The 22,807-nt window shown below is 42.6% G+C and overlaps 1 protein-coding gene across 6 annotated transcripts in view; it reads right to left on the reverse strand.

Annotated features, from left to right (window-relative positions):
• Positions 1-22,807, reverse strand: part of CNTN4 (contactin 4) — a 783,747-nt gene that overhangs the window by 128,520 nt on the left and 632,420 nt on the right. For all 6 annotated transcript variants that reach the window (XM_081073436.1, XM_081073440.1, XM_081073435.1 and 3 more), the window contains 4 exons: positions 20,239-20,341; positions 17,469-17,653; positions 6,238-6,374; positions 2,946-3,075 (listed from right to left, as the gene is read on the reverse strand). In XM_081073436.1, coding sequence (XP_080929562.1) covers positions 2,946-3,075; positions 6,238-6,374; positions 17,469-17,653; positions 20,239-20,341 — 555 coding nt within the window. The remainder of the gene's footprint in view (positions 1-2,945; positions 3,076-6,237; positions 6,375-17,468; positions 17,654-20,238; positions 20,342-22,807) is intronic.

Consider the following 22,807-nt stretch of genomic DNA (forward strand, 5'->3'; position numbering starts at 1 on the left):
TGTCCTTCCTTGTTTTCATTTTGTTCCTTTGTTCAATTCAACTTCACCATGATTCTAATACAGGTAATACCAAATCAGTCAGATGACCCAAAAGAGTCCAACTATTTTTACTCTACAAGAAACGTGGTGACTTGTGGAATAAAATATTATAGCTTCCCCAAGTTAACCAATATTCATTTATGTGTATTTTCAAACAGTCCAAAGTCTTCTCTCTCATTCACTTAAGATGGACTCTAGGGATTTACTCATTCAACACTTAACTGCCCTTCAACTCACTTGCAGTATGTTAATTTGACTTTGTTTGTTTGTTTGTTTGCAAGGGAAATGGTACATTAAACAGGGGAAGTCTAAGTTTGTTGTTCAAGATTCTCTAAAATTCTCTAAAATTGGTCCTTTTTCATCTTCCTCTCTCAAGTTTAAATTTTACCCATATGCTTTATGCCTTTCAATCAAATTTTCTGAAGAACATTCAGGATTCTCTATGTGCAAGAAACTATCCAGATGTTTCGTAACTCCTGGTGCCGTTTTCTGTTTTTCCAAACAGAAATTCTTGTTCAGGGCCCAGCTGACCAGCCTGAGCCATTAGCCAATCTCCCTTTCCTGAACTCCTGAAGCCTTACATTTTTTTTCCCACCAGGGTTTGGCCTGTATCACTTACTGACATCCCTTACTGTTCTCATACTCAGCTTTTCTGAGACCAGGGTGGCTAAATAACTTCTCAAGTACTTCCTCCTTATCTTCAGTGCTCTATCTTGCTGACCTTGGGGAACTTAAGATAATAACTCCAGATCAAGAATTCATTTGGAATTAATTTCAATTGCAAATGATTTGGAATAACCCTCTGAATGTAAAAGTTGGAGCAGTGATTCCCAACTCACAGGCTTTGAGCCCTGGGTGGGGGGAAGGGAAAGGATCTGGGAAAGGCCCAGCAAAGAGCTGTTTTAAGCCTTTACAGCTCATCCACACAAAGAATAGATACCATTCTAAGATGCAGATCTCATACACACTATTATTTCCAGCTGTGGGTAGGGGCTCTAGAGAAGAAACATTTTAACAGCCTTTCTCACTTCAGGCCCTGCTTTGGGGACTCTAGTTAGCCTCCATCCCCATGATTTTATCCCGTGATTTTTAGTCACTTGCCACTATCAAATTTTAACAAAGGGACCTACAAAATCTTTTATAATTGTAATGGGGTCGGTCCCCAGACTTGTAGATTGGCAAGTACTCATGAGAGGGTTTTAGGACAATGTGGCTCATTCATTAGGCCACTCACCCTCAGTTTTAACTGTTCTTCTAACTAGTTGACATAATGTATAATAGAGAACACACTTCTTTCTGCAGAAAACTCTGAGCAATCCACCATGGTGAACTGTGAACCAACAGTCACTTCCAACTACCAATAGTCAGAGCCAACCTGGGCGGGGGGAAGTACCATATTTACCCCGAGGAAGTAAACCTGATTGTTCCCAGCACTTGTGGGGTTGGAGGTACTTGTGTTTAGGTACCCACAAAGGCCATGCTTAACAGTAGGTCATGCGGGTGATCATTCCAGAACATTCCAGGCCAGAATGTCCCTAGGCCTCTTGGAAAAAGGCTGCAGCCCCATAAACTCTCCCAAATTCTTGCCTTTGATGGATGTTGGTCCAAGAAACTGTCATGGCAGCTTTTCCTTCCTTCTTCACCTTGCACATTCAGCTTGGAGCCATCTACGCAAACATGTAAGATCTCCAAGCTAGGCACCAAAAGCAGCAGAAAGTGCTTTGCGGGAGGACAACTCAGGGCGTATGGGATCAGCTTTCATTGTGCGCTGCTTTTCTCGTACTTAGAATCTTCCAGTATACTTTCCCGGAAGAGGACTACTGCTTAGCTCCTTCAGAGACATTCTGAAGTCAGAGTCAAGATTTTTCTCTGGGGTGCAAGCAAGTTGTTTTTTCTCTTAATGCCCATAGGTTTGTCAATTCACTTAACCTCTACTTGCCATTATTTATTGACTTGACTGGTTTATTCATTTTTTAATAGTTTCTCAACTCCTTCATCACTTAACGCATTCATTCATTCCTACATTTATTTAATATTTATTAAGTGCACACTATGCGCTTCACTCTTGTATTTAGTCCTAAGTATGAAACGATGAGTGAAACCAAACATGGTCCTTGAGATCAGGGGGGATGAAAGTGTAGTGGGATAAAAGACAGAAACCAGACACACGAGTACATTGCAACTGTGGCATCAGTTACAAGGAGAATTAAAGGCAGCATAACAGCCTGTAAGAGCAGGAGTTGACCTCGGCACGGGGCCAGGGGTGACGTTTGGAGGCAGTGACGGTGGAGCTGGGAGATGCAAAATGAGAAGGAGTTAAGGAAATGAAGAGGGGAAGGGAAAGCACAGGAAGGAACAGTATGTGTGGGGCCCCTGGAGGAAGGGAGGGCCGTGAACCACAGGACAGAATGGTCAGTATAGCTGAGCAGCAGGAGGAAGGGGCCACCTGGTGAGAAGGGTAGCTGGAGGCATGGGCAGCCCACAGTGCAGAGCCTGGAAAATTCAGATGTGGGAGAACAAGATAGGCATTAGGCCAGTTATTCAAACAAACCTTGCCAATCCATGTGAGCTCTTCCTCCTTCCAGGCTGAAGATTACGACACATTGAAACAACAGCAACAAACTCCAAAGCATTTCAGAAACTTTGTGTAATTTAGAACAGAGAAGGATAGAGGAATAAAAATGAGAGTCGAGGGAACCCTGTTATCCACTGTAAGTGTCAGAAGAGCCTGATTTAGACAGTGGCCTCTTCTTACTATTTGTAGACCGTTACTTGTTTTTGCAGTGTTGTCTTCAGTCTAAAGAGTTAACCCGTTTCTGGGTTGAATATTTATGCTTGGTAAAGCCTATGTGAGTGCAGAGACTTAAACAGTTTTTATTTTCTTTCCTTCCAGTATATAGACTCACCTATAACACTGAGCTCAGCGTTGGAGAAGACAACTCCGTGTTTATTCTCTGCCACACACTGATACATGCCAGCATCGGAGAGTTCCACAACTGTTATGTTGAGTGTCCCTTGCTCAATTTGAATCCTGTCCTGTGAAAGAAAAGAGAAACACAAAACAATGACCTTCTGCAATGAGATCTCAAGGCAATTTGGCTACATGTTATATCAAAGGGGCTTAATGGGAAGAAAATAGCCATCACATAGGCAATTTTCATAACATTATCTATTTATCTGTCAACTAAATCTGTGGCAGGTCAGATGCTAAATGGAACAACCCATACATCAGTTGGAAAATGACATTTAAATGGTAGGACTCTTTTGAGTTCTCACTGATTTAATAAGGAAAACATTCATATTAATATCCCCTGGAAATGGATGAACTTAAAATTTAAAATGCTGGTTTCTTTACTCTCAGGCTTTGTGCTACCTGAGGGTAAGGGGGTGGGGAATACAATGAAATTGGCTGTGTAGAGTATTTAAAACACTCAAATTATGAGCAGGCAACACTTTGAAAGTTAATCGGATTGTAATCTTCATTGATGAAGCAGAGATGAATATTTAATATCAGTTGAAGTTTACTAAACAAAACAAAAAGCAGGTATTAATAACTGAATGCTCCCTTGATCTATGCGTAGGACCACCGGCTGGTGGCCAATCTGAAGAAAGGAAAGTTAGTGTATGGAACAGACTGTTCTCATTCGTCAGCCTGAGGATATGTAACTTATGATCATTTTCTGAAGTACCAAAAAAGGATCTCCTCCTTCGAGGAGTCTTGCCATCTAAAACAGTACAATATATGAAGACACACTGGTTTTCGGCTTCAGTTTAGCTGGGTGAACACCGCATTAGGCTTTCATCAAATCTAGGCCTTGTGCTCCACTAATTAAACAAAGGGAGGATGATGCCAGTTACCTGGGTACCTGCGCTCTACGGATCTGAGTCAGATTTGAGTCTGGCTCTTAGAACTGTGAGACCATGAGCCCAGCAGGAGCCCTTCAGGTGACAGCAGGAGGTGTAGGCATAGGGCCTGGGTTCTGCACATTCCCCCCCAACGTGACCCACCCCCCTCCGAGTCCGCAGGTCTGCAGTTGTGCCCACTGACATCCCTGCCAGTGCCCCCCACAGGCTCTCTTCCCGCGGGGCCCGGGTGGGGGTGGGAATCTGAGGATAAAAAACTGGTTCTCAACGTGGGGCCCAAGGAAAATGTCCACTGTCGGCGAACATTTGAGTGCAATAGGAAAACCCTGTAAGGAAAATTCTACTGGACACAATTGTTCCAATTCGAAGGTCCTACCACCCTCCCCTGCTTTGTTCCGAGTTCTCTGTCAGGGTCTGCTCCGTTTGGATGGGTGTTCCTTGACTGTGTCCACATCCCTCCTCTCCCAGGGTACCGCTGAACCTTCCAGATAATCCCTTCAGGACCAAGGTACTTGTTCCCCAGCTGCTGAGTGAGATACTGGCTAAGTCTCTCTCTAGGAACTGCCCTTGGCTGAAGGAACTCCCCCAAATCCAACGACCGGGTCAAGGAAGGGATACAAAGGCCAAGCGTCCCTGCCTCAACTGTGGAGACGGTGAAGGACCATCTTGTTCCAGGCCACGCCCTGAGTTTGTGTCACTTCCCCTGGGCTCAACCTGGCTTCCCTGACTGTGTCACAGGTGAGGCTCCCGACAGCACCCCCAACACAGCGCCTGCACGCAAACCTGCTCACAGCCTGTTTTTGGAAAACCCAAAGAGCAATTTTTGAAATATTTTCAAAGAACATTTACACTCTTCTTCCCTTATCTCCTCCTCCTCGCTCCTTCATAAAAATGTTTCCACATAACCAATTCTGAAACTCTTACCCAGGTAAAGCTTTGGTGGTTCTGAACGCAGCAGACATTTAACATTTGGATCCGGGCTCCGTTACTTATGAACGAACGATGTGATCTAAGGCAAATCACCCGTCTATGACCATTTTACAGACAGGGTAGTTTCCTTGTCTGTGAAATGGGCAGAACAATAGCATTTACTCACAAGGTCCCTTGGGAATGTCGGATGAGGCAATTTGTTTGGAGTGGTGGGTTAGCTCAGCATTTGTTAAAATTGTTTTGAGAAGAACACCTTCTGAATCCTTTGTGAATATTATTATAACCTATCATTTCCCCTTCCCAAATGAATAGTGTCAGTAGAATTTTTATTTCATGGTTATATGTTTCTAAGATTTCCATTTAGTCTTTAAAAAGATTTATCTGCTATCGTTTCAAAACTCGCTGTTTATTTTTATGGACATGCTTCCTTGATTTATCTCTTTGAGCCTGGTAAACAGACTGCTTGTTCTATAGGAGGCTATCTTTCTAAATGGACTGCTGCTTTGCAGGCTTATTTTGAAAAGGAGTCATGTTTGTTGGTTCGTGTCCTCCCCTCCCCCTTACAAGTTTTGTGGCCGCTCCACCCCGTTCCCTGGCCCACTGGCCCACAAACAGTCTCCTGAAGGCTTCTCTGAGATCCTGTCCTGCGACGATGCCAGGGCTACTGCAGCTCCCACCCCAGGGCCAGTGGGGGGCATGGGCCCTTGCTTTCCACCCCTCTTATGTCAGAGTGCTACTAGGCAATTTGGCTGCTTGTACCACTGGGTGGCAACAAGTGGGTGAGCCTGAGCTCTGAAAATACTGCGTCTTGTCCCTGGAGAGGGACTCTTGTACCTGAGGTACCAATTACACTGCCGCTCCCGGGCCTTCCGGCGCTGCCTCCAGCCCTAGGCATCACCTCCTGTTTCTGTTTTATTTCTGTGGGATCAGAGGTGCTAATCTCGTGTTTGAACACAACATTACTCCACGTTTGAGGCAGAGTGGGTATCTGGATGGGGAACACACTACACCACGCTATCCAGAGGTCTCCCAGACAGAAGGAATGACGAAACCACACTGGGAGGGGCGCTCGGATGCCTCGAAGTGTCACTCACTCGCTCGTGCCTGGTGCGCACACCAATCCGTGTCTTACACAATTCCACGTCCCAGACCTTCTGCATGACTTTCCCAGTGTGAAGCCAGAGCTGTTGATGTGTGAAGACCGAGGTCCAGCCTGGAGCTGAAGAATGGTATTTACGTGCAGGCTGTTGACCAACCGCACTCACTGTCACTTGCTCCAGTAAGAATGGCATTTGCTTGCACATTAGTTTGGAAACAACTTGTCATTTTCCTGTTTCTGTAGCAACGAGGACACCTTAGACACCACAAGCAATACTAAGACACACCTGTCATCAGTCTGCTTACCCGAGTGGACAGCGCTTCACCGTTCTTCAGCCACCTGTATGTAGGTCTGGGTCTTCCACTGGCTTTGCATTCCCAAAAGACATGTTCTTCAATGGCCACGTGGATATCATTTATTTTTTGAATCCAATTAGGTTGAGCTATAACAGTTCAGAAAGCAAAGACATGACGGACATTCAGTGTACGTTCCATCTATTTTTATCATATGCAATCAAGGGACAAAAGTAGGCCAATCACAAAATCCCTTTTCCAAATGTTAAGCAAGTTACAAGGATGGGCAGAAGTTCACAGAGTGCTTTTAGAAGACACCCCAAACCATGTCCAAGTCCGAAGGCCACTTCTGCAGCCCATGTGGCTGGTCTTTTATTCAGTAAGGGCAGAATAAATAAAACTACCATTAGCCATGTGGCAAAATCAACTCTCCCTCTTCCCCAAGTGTCTAGTCCTCCTTTTTTTTTCTCCTTTTTGTAAGAGAAATATTTCACACTGCCTCACCATTTTTGGCTGGGCTCATGTTTTCCTATTTATACACTACATTTCCCAGATTCCTTTGCAGCTAGAGGTAACCATGTGGTTAAGTTCATGCCAATGGCATGCGTGTCAAAGTGCAGAGAGCAACTTCCAGATTATTTACCTAAAGACACTTGCCCTGGACTCTCATTGCCCCTTCCCATCGATGGGAAAAAACGGGACAAACATCCTTGAAACATCCTTGGGCTCAGAGATGGAAGCTATTTTGGAGGGAAATGCTGACCTGCCTGAATGACCTTGTGGAACAAAGCAGCCTCGGACTCACCTGCCTATTTTTGGAGAGATACATGAAAGAGAAAAAAACTTCCTATTTAAGCCACTGTGTTTGGGTTCTATTTGTTACAGCAGCTTAGCCTGCCCCTAACTAATGCATTTCACTCCGCACATGATATAGCTAATTTTTGTGACTCCTTCCTCCTTCAAGACTATCAACATTTTTTAACATTGACTTATTTCATATTGATAGAGTGTTCTCCACACAAGTATGGCCCTAGAATCCTAAACCTCAGAGTGAGTCTTGGTGTTTACCAGAGCCTTCTTGGGACATCACATCCTGCCTACAGTTACCACAGTAAGTCAGGCCTTCTTTATTCCAACACTGCCCACTGCCCTTCACCCCTCCTGCCATCAAAAGTATGCCACATTTCTCATGCTTCAACTGACGTCATGTTTTCTTTCCTCGTTCTTAATGGAGCTAAAGATGGTATTAATTCCACGTTCCATAAAACGTCTTCATACATGTCATTCTTTTTGCCTAAAGCACAATTCATACCAATGGTAACTGGAATGGCATGTGTGTTTAGGTAGGAGACCTTCAGCCCGAAGTTGACACAGAAGAGAACCTTGGGACTCATTCAGGAATTGTTTCCACAGGGCATTTCTATGGGGTGATGCCTGCCAGTATATGCTGAATGGTCAGAGTTGATTCAGTGTTTAATTAAAAGATGCTACACAATCCTTTTAAAACATATCTCTTCCTGACTTGGCCTCAGAACCTTCATTTGGGAAGGCTCCAGAATCATCCATAATTTAATTCAAAAGGAATCTGCTAGGGTTGAGGACAAGCTGTCTACCTTACCTTCTTAATAATAAACAAAACTAGAAAAAACTCTCAAGTCCCTTAACCACCAGAGGTGTCTCTAGGTCCCTGAGTAAACGCTGCTTTCTCCTTCCTTCTTCCATCTGTAAGCAATTTCACGTTTTTCAAAGAGCAAACCCCAGTTTTACAAATCCTCTATTGATGGGGATGATGCAGTGCCATGTGTGCGGGGGGGTCTGGGGGGGTCACCTTCCCCAAAAAGCTATAACATCAACAAGCATTCACTTGAACTAAGGACCATGACCTTCATCCTTGAAAGAGCTGTCAGCCGGCCGCTGTTTTGTATCTTCCTGCCATAACGCAAAGGAAGCTCAGGAATAGGTGCTTTTTCAGTTCTCTGCTGGAAGAATCAGATGTGTCACCCTGATCGGCTTATGGCAGTTGTGGGCCTGATTTCACATTCAACCTGCTGAATATTTACCCCCCATAGAGCCCATGAAGACCAAGCAAACAAGAAAAGCTCCAGAAAGCTGTGTGGAATATTAACAACTAAGCCAAACTTTTCAAAGAGGGAGAGAAAAAAGAAAAAAAAAAAAAAAAAAGGAAGGGCAAACGTAACTTATGAAGCAATGTCAAGTTGAAGTTCAAAAAGAAAACATCAAAACCCCATGCAGAGACACACATTTCAATGTCACACATTTCCTGTAACACTTGGGCTTATTCATCACTTTTTTTCAAAAATATAGAGTGCTAGCAGCAAAACCTTGCAATCTGGAAAAGGAGATGGTGCAAGGAAGGGAGGGTCTTGGAAAGACCTTACGAACCTCTCGCTAACTGAACCTTTCTGAGGATGTGCCCCGTGTTGTCCTACAGGGCCCTCGCCAGGAGGCTCAGGTCGTACTGGTGCCGGCCAAGGTGACCCCAGCAACGAGTCCAGCCTTTGAGAGCCATCATCAGATACTTTCTCTGCTTTTAAGGTAAAATTAATACATAGAAGCCAAACCTGAAATGATAAAAACGTATTCCTTTTGAAGTGAAAACCTGGACATGGGCCCAGGGAGATCAGGAAGGAAATATCATATTATGTAATTGGCGAAGAACGAGGTAATCTTCCTTTCAACACACCAATTGCAGAACCACAGGGCAAAAGCCCACACCATGCAGGTTTGATTCACTCACTTAGATGGGATGAATCATATCTAAGTGGGTGAGTTTTCTGTTCTAGAATAAAGTTCTGCGCCTCATGGAAGCTGCTCACATCTCTCCAGCTCTTTGGGTCACCCAGTTCAAAGTCCTTGGATAAAAAAATGGTGCATTTTAGAGCCTAATAGAAAACCATGTTTGTTTCCTTTTTAAAAAAAATATAATCCATGTGGGTGGTTCTATGATATTTATCACCCAATATCTATGATCAACTACATTTTATAACTCCAGGTCTAAATAATAGATCTTAGGAAGGCCAGAAGTGGTTGGTGCAACACTATTATTTCAAAAAGAAGGTTGTATCTAATGTCTTTTGGGGCAAATAATACATGTAGATCCTGCATATTAAGTAGAATTAATCATATCCACATATTAAAACAGAACCATCCATTTTGGCCATTCATGTTCTTTCAGAAGAATCTCTTCTCTAAAACATCTTAAGTCTTACTCGCAAGCTACAAATTCAAATACGAGGTTAATGGTTGTGTTAGATTTGATGCTATGACACTGTTAGCCTCTTGGATAGATGGATAATGTCTTCATTTCAATCTTCTGTTTGAATAACTGACAGAAATGCCTGTGTATTCCAGCCACAGGAATCATGCAAGCATCTTACCCAATAAGAATTTCTATTGAAGATGGATATAATTTGAATCTAGTGGTCAAACGATTCTCAGAGCTATCTGGCTGTCTGATTCTCCAAAACTAGAAATTTCTAATAGAAAGAAATGCAATCATGAGCCTTAGGACTTAGAAATTAAAAAATCCAAAAGCAAGGACACTCTGGGGAGAAGCATTTCCATTAGGAGAACAAGGATGACCTGTAGCCATTCCCAGTCAGGCCTGGCTGCTGACAGTCTCTGAGAAGAGGAGGCATCTCCAGGAAATGCAGAGGTTAGGCTAGCAGAGCTTCAGAAGCTTATTGGTAGTGGGTTTTATGAGCCTGAAGATAATTACTTGGCTTCAATTTACCACCTACATAGAGTTGCTTCCCAAATCTTTTATCTCCAGCCTGGAATTCTTGTGCTGTTGACAGAATCAATGAGGCATTCTCAGTATCTTTACCTTGAATTCAATGTTCCCAATATTGGCAGTTGAGCTATTTACTCACCAACCTTCCTATATAGTTTTCCAATTTATTCTTACAGTTTTCTCTTAACCCCTGACTCCCCAGTTGTAGAACTCACTGAAAGGAAGTGAGTTTTTATTTAGCTTTACAAGAAATGTTCATATTATGTTTTGGGGTAGGGTCCCCATTTGATCTTTGATCAGCCCTGAAAATCTCCACTAGGTCTTAGCTCTCATTCAGCCCCATCAGAACCGTCTCCCAAGGAGCATTTTCACATGCAGTTCTCTGAAACTCAGAAATTCCTGTTCCTTCAACTAGAGCAGCCTTGCTTTGTTTTAAATACAGAGAATTTTATGTAAAAAAAAATAATAATAATAACTTGATTAAACAACAACACATGCACTTTGAAAAATACTCTGCTGAGGCATTTCAACCTTGTCCTTTGTGAGCTGAGCTTTGAATGCGGAGCCTGGAGACCGACAGCTTAAGTTTTCCCATTTGGATTAAGGAGACAATGGACTTGATGGTGTCTAAATTCCCTTCTGAATTTAGTATGCTAAGTCTTTAGACTGCCTCTTTAACCAAGTGAATTCTTGCATGTCCTGGGCTCTCTGTTAATTTATGCTTCACTCGAACACTCTGATTTCTCTTTGCCTTTATATTAAGTTACACTCCACTTATGTCAACAGAAGGGGAGATGCCATCATGCCAGGCCTACCAGACCACAATGCTCAACTCTGCATAAAATACAAAAACCGAACTGTGTGAAGACACACTAGAGGGCAAGCAAAAGCAGGTACGTTTCTATTAATAGATATTCATTAATAAATAGAACAGAAATGACTGTAGGAAGTAACCCGTGTGTGAGATAATGGATGGGATTTGTGAATGTGCTTTGCACGCTGTAAAAGTTATACAAATTAAAAGCACATTCCCATATTTCATATTTTAAAGCTAATATTTAAAGTCCTCTGTCATCTGGTTCCACCTGGTTCTTTCACTTTCTCTCCGAGAATGGCCAGTGAACCCATAGCTCCTGACAAATAGGGTTTCCTTTGTCCTCAAATCCAGTTAGCCAGTCCTTGCCTCATTCCTTTGTTCATACCATCTTGTAATTTTGGAATGTCCTCCTTCCCTTCATCCCCTAATCAGTTTTTCTTCTGCAGAAATGCCTTCTCCATGAAGCCGTCCTTGGTCTGCCCATTGCAATCTTCCTGAACGCAGACAGCTCGTTTGGCACAAGCAGCATCACTGTTTTGTACCATTGCTTGTATTGTTTCGCGTAACTCTTTTCTTGTTAGCCAATTTCTATAAGAACACACATTTTCCCTTCCCAGATATGCTGCAGTGAGTTCAGAACTTTAGAAATGAGTCATGGAATAAAAAGAATTGGAAATCAGAAATATATTCATTTAAAAAAGGCCTTGAGACTGGTTCATTAAATCCATTACTACACAAATAAGGCAAGCTATCACTCTAGCCTAACACGAATCGATTTCGTCACATTTCTTTGTAATCCTCAACCCAGCCGCTCCCTAGTATTTCTCTAAATCTGCTTTTATTGGGTTAAACTCACCCCTTTCTCCCACTTTCTCAGCATGGTACTACCACGGACTCACCATGGAGTATCTCATCAACCTCACTTTACACGTCTTATTTCTCAACCTGATAATGACTTGCGAGTTAAAAGAAATCACGCCCACTCTGTAGATGAGGCCCAGAGACATTGAGGTCTAGACTCAGAAAGTGATTCCCTCAGGATCGGCACGCAGGTCTACTGCAGGCTCTCCAGTGCATCCTACCCTACCCCCAACGGCCATGGGGGTATTCTTTTGGACCCTGTGGTTCTCAGAGCGTGGTCTGGGGGCCCCTGAGGTTCCCCAAGTCCCTAGCAGGGTGTCAATGAGATCCTTTCTGTCCAATGACTCATCGGTGTGAGGCCAGACTTTCTTCATATATGTCAACCAAAGCAACACAGAATGACAGATTGAATGCAGAAGCACACATAAGGATCCAGCTTTCTTCCGTTAACACAGACATGAAAGAGATTTGCAAAAACATAAACAATGCCCCTCTTCTCATTAAATGTTTTTTAAGTTTGTTTGTTTGGAAGAAGATAGTCAGTTTTCTTATAATATGAAATCATGCATTGGCTATATCAGTGTCATTTAAAATTTTTTAAAGTACTAACCTTCTATTTTAATTTCTATAATACTATGGCACATGTTGGTCGCCAGCCCACATTAGTGAAAGTTCTTTGGGGTATTTAATTTGGGATAGTAATTTTTAAGAGTAACACGGGGTCCTGAAACCAAAAGTTTGAGAACTACTGGTTTAGACTAGCACAGACATTTTCCGACAAATGAATCCACTTATGCAAACTTTGCTAAAGGTAAATATAAACTATATTCCCTGATGGATAAAAATCCTACCTGTTGCTTCTGCCCTCTGTGGCAACACAGAGTGAAGGGAGTGAATCTCATTCCAATACACTGTCCTGTTGTGACATTCTCTTCCCTGGCTGACGTTTCTCAGGGGCCAAGGACCTGTGTCCTCCTCACGCCTGTTACTTCCCACTGGCTGTTATTTCCATGTTCTCAGTATGCATCCCTTGAACAATTGCAGCAACCCACTTTACTGGAACCACAGATGAACGGAAGGGAATAAAAATTGTGGACTTGACCTTCAGTGACAGTCAGAGAAACTGAGGGTGTCCATATCAGTTCTGTCTAGGACAATAAAACAGACTATTGCTCTGCTGCGAAATTACCTCATCTGCTGTGGCCGTGTTCTGGTCATCCTGTCCCGTAAGCCACTGTGCAGGGCTGAATATTACGTGGTGACCATAGGGCTGCAGCACGTCCGTGGGGAAGTTTCTGTACTGTGCTGCATGGCGCTGGTGTTCACTCCCTGAGGGCCTTGATGGCGCTCAAACGCCATTTCAGTGTCACCAAGCCTCCAATTCTGCCCTTGGAGCCAAAGGACCACAGCGCACAAGGTCTAGACACACAGCCACAGATGGAACTGGGACAGGAGACGGAAAGGGCCTCTTTTGGACTCAATTGTCAGGTGCACTTATTAGAAAACAGGAAGTGAAAAAGTCAATTGTTCATCCGGATGACTGATGGGCTTTTTTTCCTTCCGTATTTTATGAAAACATGTGATTGGCAGGACAAGTAACCAACATATGGCAGAGTATAACAGACATTGCAGTTCTAGTCATGGCTGGTTCTCACTTGTATGGTCTGGGGTGAGCTGTTTTATGTCTCTGGGCCTTACTTACTTTACTTACACAAGTCGAAAGGTTGGCCCCAATAGTTCCTTGTAGCTCAAACATTAAGGGATTCTGTGAAATACATAGCCTTGTTTACTGCTCAGATATTATATTCACTGTTTCCTAATGGTAAAGACGGTTTTGCTGTCTTAACGCCTGTTATAGAGGAAAAACGGCACAAAAGGCATTAAATATCAGGTTCTCTTAGTTCACACTTCATTCTTCCAAATGATGGCTATAATTCTCTTGGTCTATTTGTGCAAAAAGGAAGTGACCACACAGACACAATGAGGTGGAAAGATGAGTAATTATGAAGTGAATCAAATCCATTATATACTTCCCTTTCCTTTCTTGAAAGATAATTACTTTAGCTCTCCCATTCCACTTTGTCTGTGGACACTGGCCACGGGCCCAGTGTTCTGCATTGTAATAAAATTTCCACACTATCCAAAGGCACGCTGAAGTCTGAGAACCTCAAGCCCGAACGAACAAGCACAGCACAGGGAATTCAGCTCTGCTTCGTCCTGTGCAAACTGCAATTGGTGCCTGATCTCTCTGGGAGCTGGTTTCCTCATCTATAAACTGGGTAACTGCAGGAATGACACAAGAGTGTCTCAGTGGCTTTAACTCCAACATATATTTCAAGTTTCTCCACTTCTTCTCCTTCCTTGAGCCCAAGGCAGCAACACTTGTCACTTAGATGGTTTCCTGATGGGTTGTCCTCCTTTGGCCTGTGGATCCTTATAATCCGGTCACCACAAAGCAACCAGAGAGGTCCTTTGAAGGCATGAATCAGATAAAGCCATTCCCTTGCTTAAAATCCTCCTGTGGTTTCCTACTACACTCAGAATAAAACCCAAACTCTGTGCTTAGCTTACCAACTGCTGCACTATCTGTCACTTTCCTGTGTTTCACAACTTTTGCCCTTTCTCACTATGCTTTAGCTACATGGGGTTTCCTGACGCATCTCAAACAGCAAACCACTTCCTGTCTCAGGGCCTTTGCACCTCTTTACCTCCTGCCTGGAACGTACTTCCCCTTGAATGACTGATTCTTTTTCAGCTCAGAGGTCACTTCTAGAGTCTTCCTTGACTACATTATCCGAGGAAGCCTTTCCACTTCTCGTTATTTTCTATCGTGCCTTCCTAATTATTTTCTTCATAACTCGTACCACAATGTGAAATTTTTCTAGTTCATTTATTTGCTTCATAGCATGTTGTCTGTCAAGTTGTAGTAAAATGCAATCTCCCTGAGGACAGGGTTTGTCTTGCAGCCCTAGTGCCTGCCATACGGCAGGCGATAAAAAACATTTGTTGAATGAATGAATAAAACATTACATCATTTTGGAAAATTTCTACCTTTAGCAACAAGGATCCATAGTCTTTAACCCCTGAAAATATACAGATCTATTTTTTTAGGCAGTTTTTTATGCTGAAAAATGTCTGAACGAGCAGATTAAAAGTAGACCACATGGCCAAGGATAAGTCATGGCAAAAAGAAATTGGGAAGCTGGGCAGGGGAACCGTGTTTTACGTCTGAACTAATTTCATTCTTCACACATCCCAAACATGAGTAGCACATGCCAACCTAAAGACACAGCCGTGGTGGGGACACACCCACCAGGAGCGGGGGCTTCCACCATCCTGACGCAGGGAAGATGGGAGAAATGGAATCATGCCCTGCAGGCCTTTGGAAAAAGGTTAAACGGTTTGAGTGCAAGGAGGCGGTAATCGCCATGCCAGAACAGAAGTTAGCACACCTGGGATTATTGAAGTGAAGAGCTGATGGATGGAGTGCAACAACTTGGAAACAACAAAGCAGCAGTTTTCTAAGATGAAACCCATGGTTTGTAATCCCTGAGCACAGCACATGTGAATGTTGTAAGAAATTCTCTTGTCTACAAAGACAGCATGTTCATGGCTAAGTGACTGGGGCCACTTCCTCCCTTTTTGTGATCTGCACAGTGATTCTAATTATAAGTCATTTCAATTGGAGATCTAGGCAGCTGAATATTATCAGGAACACAGCACCGGGAAAACCCAATGGAGACCAAAAAAAATGAGAGACAAAAAAAATGACAGCCAAGCCCTTTTGTATAATTAAGCTCCCCCGTGACAACGAAAACAATTTGATAATTTCTATGTCACTGATACGCTAGCTGAGGAAAAACAAAAGAACAAACATAGATGTAATAATTGCCAAGCGATTTGGAAGTCAACTCATCTGAAAAGCTTCTAACGGCAAGGGTGGTTGACAACTGAGGAAAAGCTGAGTTATCTTCAGAAAGCAGGCAAATTTTACTGTGCCTTTTCTTCCATGCATGGATGCAGAGAAGTTCATTTATAAGGGAAACGCCGTTGGAGCCTGATTTTTATCTCCAACTCAGGATCCCTGGAAAAAAACATTTCACTACACAAAGCTGGTAGCCAGTGGGAAGTTTGATTCTCAGAACAGTAAGTCTGGAGAATTCTTTCCCTGGTGCAGGAAAATTGACCCACTAGAAAGCTCTAAGCCAAGACCCGATTACAGAAAATTTCATACCTTTTTAACATACTGGAAACAGACATTTTACTTAAAAGAAAATCATAAAACTGAAAATGACTTTAATTAGTTGAGCAACTCAGACAACATTTAGGAACAACCACCCCTGAATTGAAAAGTCTGTTCACCTAATAAAAAAGAAACAACAACAACAGCAAAAAAATATTGGCCATTTACCTGAATATCTTCAGGTTGTCCCTATCTGACACCTAAGAAATAATTATACTGGTGAGAAAAAGTACCCTAGACACTTAAAAGACAGCAACTACATCTCACTGAACAAATCTGTAACCTTCAGTCTTATGTTTGCTTTTCAACCAATCAAATGAGGTACCAACTACCACAGTTTAAGAAAGGGCAAAGTGAAATATCGAGTCTGTCATTTGGCTCCGAGTAGAGATAGTCTTTAATGGTGTTGAAGAAAGAGGAGTGATTAAAGAGGAGCATAGGTGTATTCAAATAACTGTTACCCACGCCATCATGTGAAGAACTTTCTAGAACCATGTGTGTTTTCCTGCTACCCACGCTGCATCAAAGGTATGTGAGTCCAAAACGCCGAGGACCGTGTGTGTGGCGGTGGTGGGAGGGTGTCACTGAAGTTTAGCTGGATTTCCAAATCCACCTAGTTTCCATTCATGCTTGTAAAAGGCCTTATATGACTCTTGAATTCTTTGGAAGTTTCTTAAAAACCAAAATGCTTTGGAAGAATTGGTGAAATAAACAGACTTTTGTGCTATCAGTTATTGCAAGGAATAAGCACATTTAAATCTTATGCTACAACTTGCCCCTACAGAACTACTCTCGCCATTTTAATATACTTGTTGTTTATTTAAACCATTCTTGAATAATTACCAATCTATAATATTTATTTTCAACACCCCGGACAGATGGGATTCAGGCATTTCCAATTTGGCAAAAGTCAATGCTTATCTAGTGAAATCCCTTTCTGGATTTCAAATCAATACCCTCACAGGGTTTCCAAAACCCGCTCAATTGATGACCACGTGCTAGAGGTTTTACATTTATATGGCTTTGGATCAATGCCGATGATTTGATTGGGAGCAGCTGCACATAAGCAGTCTTTGGGGTGAGAGAGATTTGTCACGCTCCACTCTGAAAGAACTAAATCTGGACAGTGTGCGTTTTGAAATGTTCACGGAACCACATGAAATCACTACGAACAGGAGCGATTAGAAAGGATGAACATGAGCCCCAAATCAAAACGTGAATGAAGAAAAGCATAGAGCTTTAAAAAAAAATAAAATCAGTAGCAAGAATAACACAACACTTCCTGTGTCAGGTTTACAGCTTGATGGCAGGAGGGAAAATGGTTCCTTTGCAAGTGTGTCCTTCCCCAAACATATCAGCCTTGATCTCTTCCTCTCTGCCCTGTCAACACCACCCCCTCACCCCCACTCTCCACACCTAGAACCACCCAGGGAATGCTAATTAAGTAGCAAACCAAGGGTTTTGCACAGTCCTGTTTAGCACAGTCCTTGAATGCAAACCTCCCAGCTTAGGATTTTTTGGCCAGGGTCTGCAGCATGACAAATGATCAACCGGAATCGCAAACTTACCATAGAAGGTCAACTGTCCCCTTGCTACATTTTTCCCTCTTGAATTTTCAGCCACACATTCATATAAACCAGCATCCTCTTGCTGAAAATTGGGGATTTCAAGAATTCCATTTGACTTGTGTCTTCTGGCTTTCCTTGCGATTGGCTTTCCATCAGCTCTTCTCCAGATAACAGTCGGTACTGGACTGATCGTGAGAATAAAAAGGAGTGAATCAAAGCAGAGAAAACTATCTTTCACTTGAGCCAATGTTCCTAACAACCCCCGCCTTCTTGGTTCTGAACATATAAGCTTGCGCTAGATAGCATTCCCCAAACTTGGTTCATTCGCATCTCACTATTATGATTTTATCCCTATCCACATCTTTAATATCATTATAAATTAGTGTTTGTCTTAAATAACCTTTCTTAACCTTAAATGAGGTTATCTAGCTTTTAGGCAATATTATCCTGGAAATAAAAACAGATTTTTAAATGATTATTGTCTTTTTTTCTAACACATCTGTGTTTTTTTTTTTCCCTAAATCATAAATATGAAAATAAAACTGTTCAGACAAGATTGTGGCTGACTGAAGATGACTGCAAATTCACATTCTTTCCATCAAAATGAGATCCAGGCCCCTGCCCTGGAACCTGGTGTGTTCTCTAACTACTCTGACTACTGAAATAAGGCAGGAGTGATGCTATGTTGGTTTCAGGCCTCAGGCCACAAAGCAATGACTGGTAGGTTCCATTTCCTGTCTCTCAGAACACGCCCTATAGAAACTTACCAACATATAGACCAGCCCATCGGAAGGGTGGTTTGGGGGGACTTTACTTAAAATAGTGAGATAAGAAAAGCAGTGTGTGGGGTCTTTATGTGCTCTCAGGGCATTCATCATCCCACAGCTGTAACTGATAGAATGCACCTTCAATTGCAAGGAGGGCATCACTGAGTCTGCAAACCAATGGCTGAGTGAGCTAACCACAGCTTTTTAGATTGCAGCTTCCTAGCAGGGGGTACCATTATTTACTTAGTTATTTTCCACAAAAACACACACAGAGAAGTAATTAGAGTAAAGACTTAATTTTCCCTGGAAAACCTGAGATGGTATTTAGAAAATTAAAGCCATCAACTTACTATACTTGTTTTAGAAGGATTTAAGTTCATTAGACAGACACTAACTCAAAATTCAGAAGGGTTCTATCCAAAATACATTGTGGGTGTCTTTCCACTTGATGAGACATGCATTTAATATGTGCTTTGCAAATGACTGTCCTTAGATATAGTCTTTCTGCTTCTAAGTGGGTGATCGATGGGGTTTCAGCAGCTGGATTGCACACCCAAACATCTCTGTGTTGACTGGAGGAACCCAATTTTGGTCTTTTGTGTTTATTCTAGTGCCATTCGAGCAGCGTGAATAGAGTTTAATTCACATCTCCTCTGAAGTGTGCACACTGAATTCTGCTGGCTCTCTTTGCAGGAGATTTTTCAAGGTGTCACCGTGTAGAGTTCAATGAGTATATTCTTCACCTATCCAAGTACCTGCTTTCACCTTTTGCCTGGATTGAGTTCCTTACACACAAACACACACACACGTTTTTTTTTTTTTTTTCTTTTTTAATAAAAAATGGGACTGTCTCTATTACAGTGTGCGGCAATCTGCTTTTAGCATCTTAGCAATAACCACAGGCATCTTCTGTCTTCCATGTTGTTTTACAACTTGACTTTAATGTCCTTACAGTGCTCAGTGTTATGACTAAGCCACAATTTATTTAATGGGTCAGTTTTCAGGACATAAGAAATGACTACTGGACTGCACTCTGCCAAAGTAAAGGTTCTCCTGCAGCTTCTACTGTCATGATTCGAAACTATGGAAACCAAAAGAACCCTTCTATTAGAGTTAAAATAAAAAAAAAGAGAAAATCTTTCTCCCATTGCTGCTGTAAAACACAAAATTCATATGAACACAGACCCCATGCTGATACCAGGGTTGGACAAAAGTTACTCTTGCCTTAGCCAATACCTGGGCACAAATAGAGCATGGGCAGCTGGCAATGGGTTAGCTGGATGGGTGCGCCTGGGTATAGAGATTCTCAGGCATGGTTAAAATGCATAGAGGAGCTAAACATTCTCATTTCAGATGATACCTTTTATTGTTCATGCCAAACATTTTCTTGGGGGTTACGGGTAAAGTCCTCACTGACTTGCTTTTCATTTTCCTTGTGCCCTCTGACATGGCAAAGTTAACTGCTTCCCAACTAGGCTTAGGCGAGGACACTGCATGGACAGAACAATCAAGTTGTGGAGAATTTTTAGACAGCTCCGGAAAACAGAGATCCTCCTAGGGAATATCAGGTCTTAGCTATCTCTAAACAAAGCACAAAGAAGAGACTGGCAATTTAAAAAGAAATTCAAGAAACGTTTAATGCATCCTCTGTAAACTAGGGCTGGAAGGAAAGTCCGTATTTTTCTGAATAGTCAGCTTGACTGTACTTCAAATGGAAGCCATTGTTTCCCTATCATCCTGGGTTAGACAGCATGTGCGTTACAGGTCATACAAATGGAATAAAATACTTTCTCAGAATCACTCGCTGTCCTCTCCTTTTGGCCCTGTCAATGGTGGCAGCCTACTTCTCCTCTTACCATTCCATGTCCCCACTCTGTGGTGAGGGGGTGGGTATGCAGAATTACGAAGAGAAAGGCTTGATTTTCAGTCACCTCAGAAACTATCACTGTGAACAGAGCCGAGATGGGAGGGGGTGGTGAGGGAGCAGGGTACCCAGAACTTACTTCCCCAAGGCGAAGCATTCCAGCCTCACTGTGGCTCCTTTTGCAGTCGGGACTGTTTCTGGGAACTGCACTTCTATTTTGGGCTCATATTCACCCATCACCCCTGTGAATAAAAAGAAGGAGCTAAGTCTTAGAGATTCTTTTAAAACGCACGCCGGTGTTTTCCTGTTAATGTCAGAGGCTCAAATCCCTCATTATATGCCCAGTTCATTCCTTCATTTAAAGCAAGTCCCATCTTAACAGCCGTGAATTGTGGTTCTTCTCCCAGTTACCGCTAGAGGGACACTTGTGTCTTGGTGCCACACTATCTGCCTAGGATTAAATTCTCCATACATTCAACTTCCTGTCTCAGGAATACCTTTCTTTGGGTAGTCATGGAAAACAAATACAAAGGCGGATAAAGTCCCAGTCACCAGGAAAATCAAATCAATTATCTTTTGGGAAACATACTGCAGAAAAATTTAAATATTAAAAAAAATACTTGCATGCTTTATTATGTCTATTTAAGAAAAAAAAGCGGAGCAATCAATTTGTGGCCACAAATTACTTATTTTCACTTCCAAGCCAATCTGAACTAATCACAAATTAGTACATGCAAGGTAGCATCAAATGCCAGTGTTTTTATTAGATTCTGAACGAGTAAGAAAAGAATAATAGGAAGCACATATAGAAAACAACCCTTAAATTATATCCATTTGGCCAACGACATGCTTACCTTGAAGGTCATTGTCTCCCACTTTCCCACATCCTGAAAAATGACTCCACAATTATGACCAAGGTAACACAATCTAGCAAACTAAGTTCATGCTTTATAACTAAATAATTATTTCTTATCGGTACATTCTTCATCCCATCTACCTCTGCTCCAAATGTTTTCATACATTTATTGCTATTCAATTTCTAGTCATTTTCCACGGTCTCTGGTTCAACTGTGCCAATATAAAGCTTGGCATCTTCTAGCTTACTGAAAAATAATAGGGCCTTCCTTTTCATCTCTCCTCTAGGTTTTCCAAAGTTAGAGAGGGAAGAGACTGAAAAAGAAGAGATTCAGAAGAAAAGGTGAGCAGAGAATGGATGGGAAAGAGTACAATGCAAAGAGAAACGATTCCACCCATTTTGCAGAGGTGACTATTTTCATCTGCAGTTTCAGAGTTTGGGAAGCATCAAGGGGATTTCGTCAATGTGTGAAAGAAAGAAAAACTAACACTGTCAGGTGACACAACAGTCTAGCTGGGTTTGCTATGAGGTGTGTTGTCAGAAGTGCCAAGTAGAACCTAGTTGCTTGTTTCTCTTCCCAGAATGACAGGGCGGACTGGATTTGGAAGGGACTTTGGAGCCAATCAGTTCAGCCTTCTGAATCTTGGCATTCGGGTACCATGCTTTTCTACAGAGCAGATCCACAGCTAGCAATCTATTCTCGAGGGGACCTTACCCCGACCCTCCAAAAAATAAATACATAAAATTACAGTTCTAATCTGTCCCTGCGTTTTGCAAGCACAGCTGTAATTTCCAAGGGGTTAAACAGTTTGTCTTCAGTCTCACAAGAAACTTGTAGGCATTCAAGGTTGTACCTTTGCCCGCTCCCCTCCCCCTACACCCCATTGTTCATCTTGATCTTTTACTACAGCGTCTCACCAACGCAATGGACAACACTGCGAAAACATTCCAGTACACTACACCCAGGCTTGGCATGCGCGAATCCAAAACCATTCCCCCCCTGTTACTCACTCTGAGTTCTCTTGCCCTTAAATGTGGGTTTGCCTTCCTTTGAGCATTTGCTGCAGAGCACGCCAGCATTTGCTGGCGTTCACACACAACTGTTCACACGCAACTGCGGAACTCGCTACAAACAGCCAGTGTGCTTGACTTATCCCATAGATGAGACCAAGGCTGGGAGTGCAGGAAGGAGTTAACACCTTGAGTGCTGGGTGTGGGGCTGTGTACCCGAGGCAGTGTTAATTAAAGAAGGGATTGACCAGGAAACTGAAACTGTCTGCATTGCAGTGTATCCTCTGTGGGAGGGGGTGGGACAATCAGCTTAAAAACGGCGGCAAAGCCAACATGTCATGGATCAGGTTTCCCATGCCTCCTCCTTCTAAAAATATTACAGATAAATTGGGGTTCTTTAATCCAGCTGTGAAGGGTCACCAGGGGCAAATATATCTCACACAACCTTGTCCTGAGCTACTGAAACATCACTGTGATGCAGGCTCAGGGGTCCGGGTCCCCTCACCGCCCCCATGAAAGCCCAGACTCACAGCCACTGCTCCAGGACCCTTGTCCGCCAGCCCCCAACGTGTCCTACTCTCTAGCTCACAGTGGTCTTTACATGACCAGACAGTACTTGAACCTCTTGTCTCAGTTGTCACTGCTTTCCATGACTTCTCTAAGAAAATGACATATTTATTGAAGTATAGTTTACACACCAAAAAGTTGAGCGATTTTACGCATGCAATGTGATGGATTTTAGAAAATGTACCGAGTTGAGCAACCATCACCACCATCCAGTTTCAGGGCATATCCATCAGCGGGATAAGACCCCTTACACCATTTACAGCTCTTTCCCGGA

This window comes from Rhinolophus hipposideros, assembly GCF_964194185.1.
Source record: "Rhinolophus hipposideros genome assembly, chromosome: 14".
Classification (NCBI taxonomy): Eukaryota; Metazoa; Chordata; class Mammalia; order Chiroptera; family Rhinolophidae; genus Rhinolophus; species Rhinolophus hipposideros.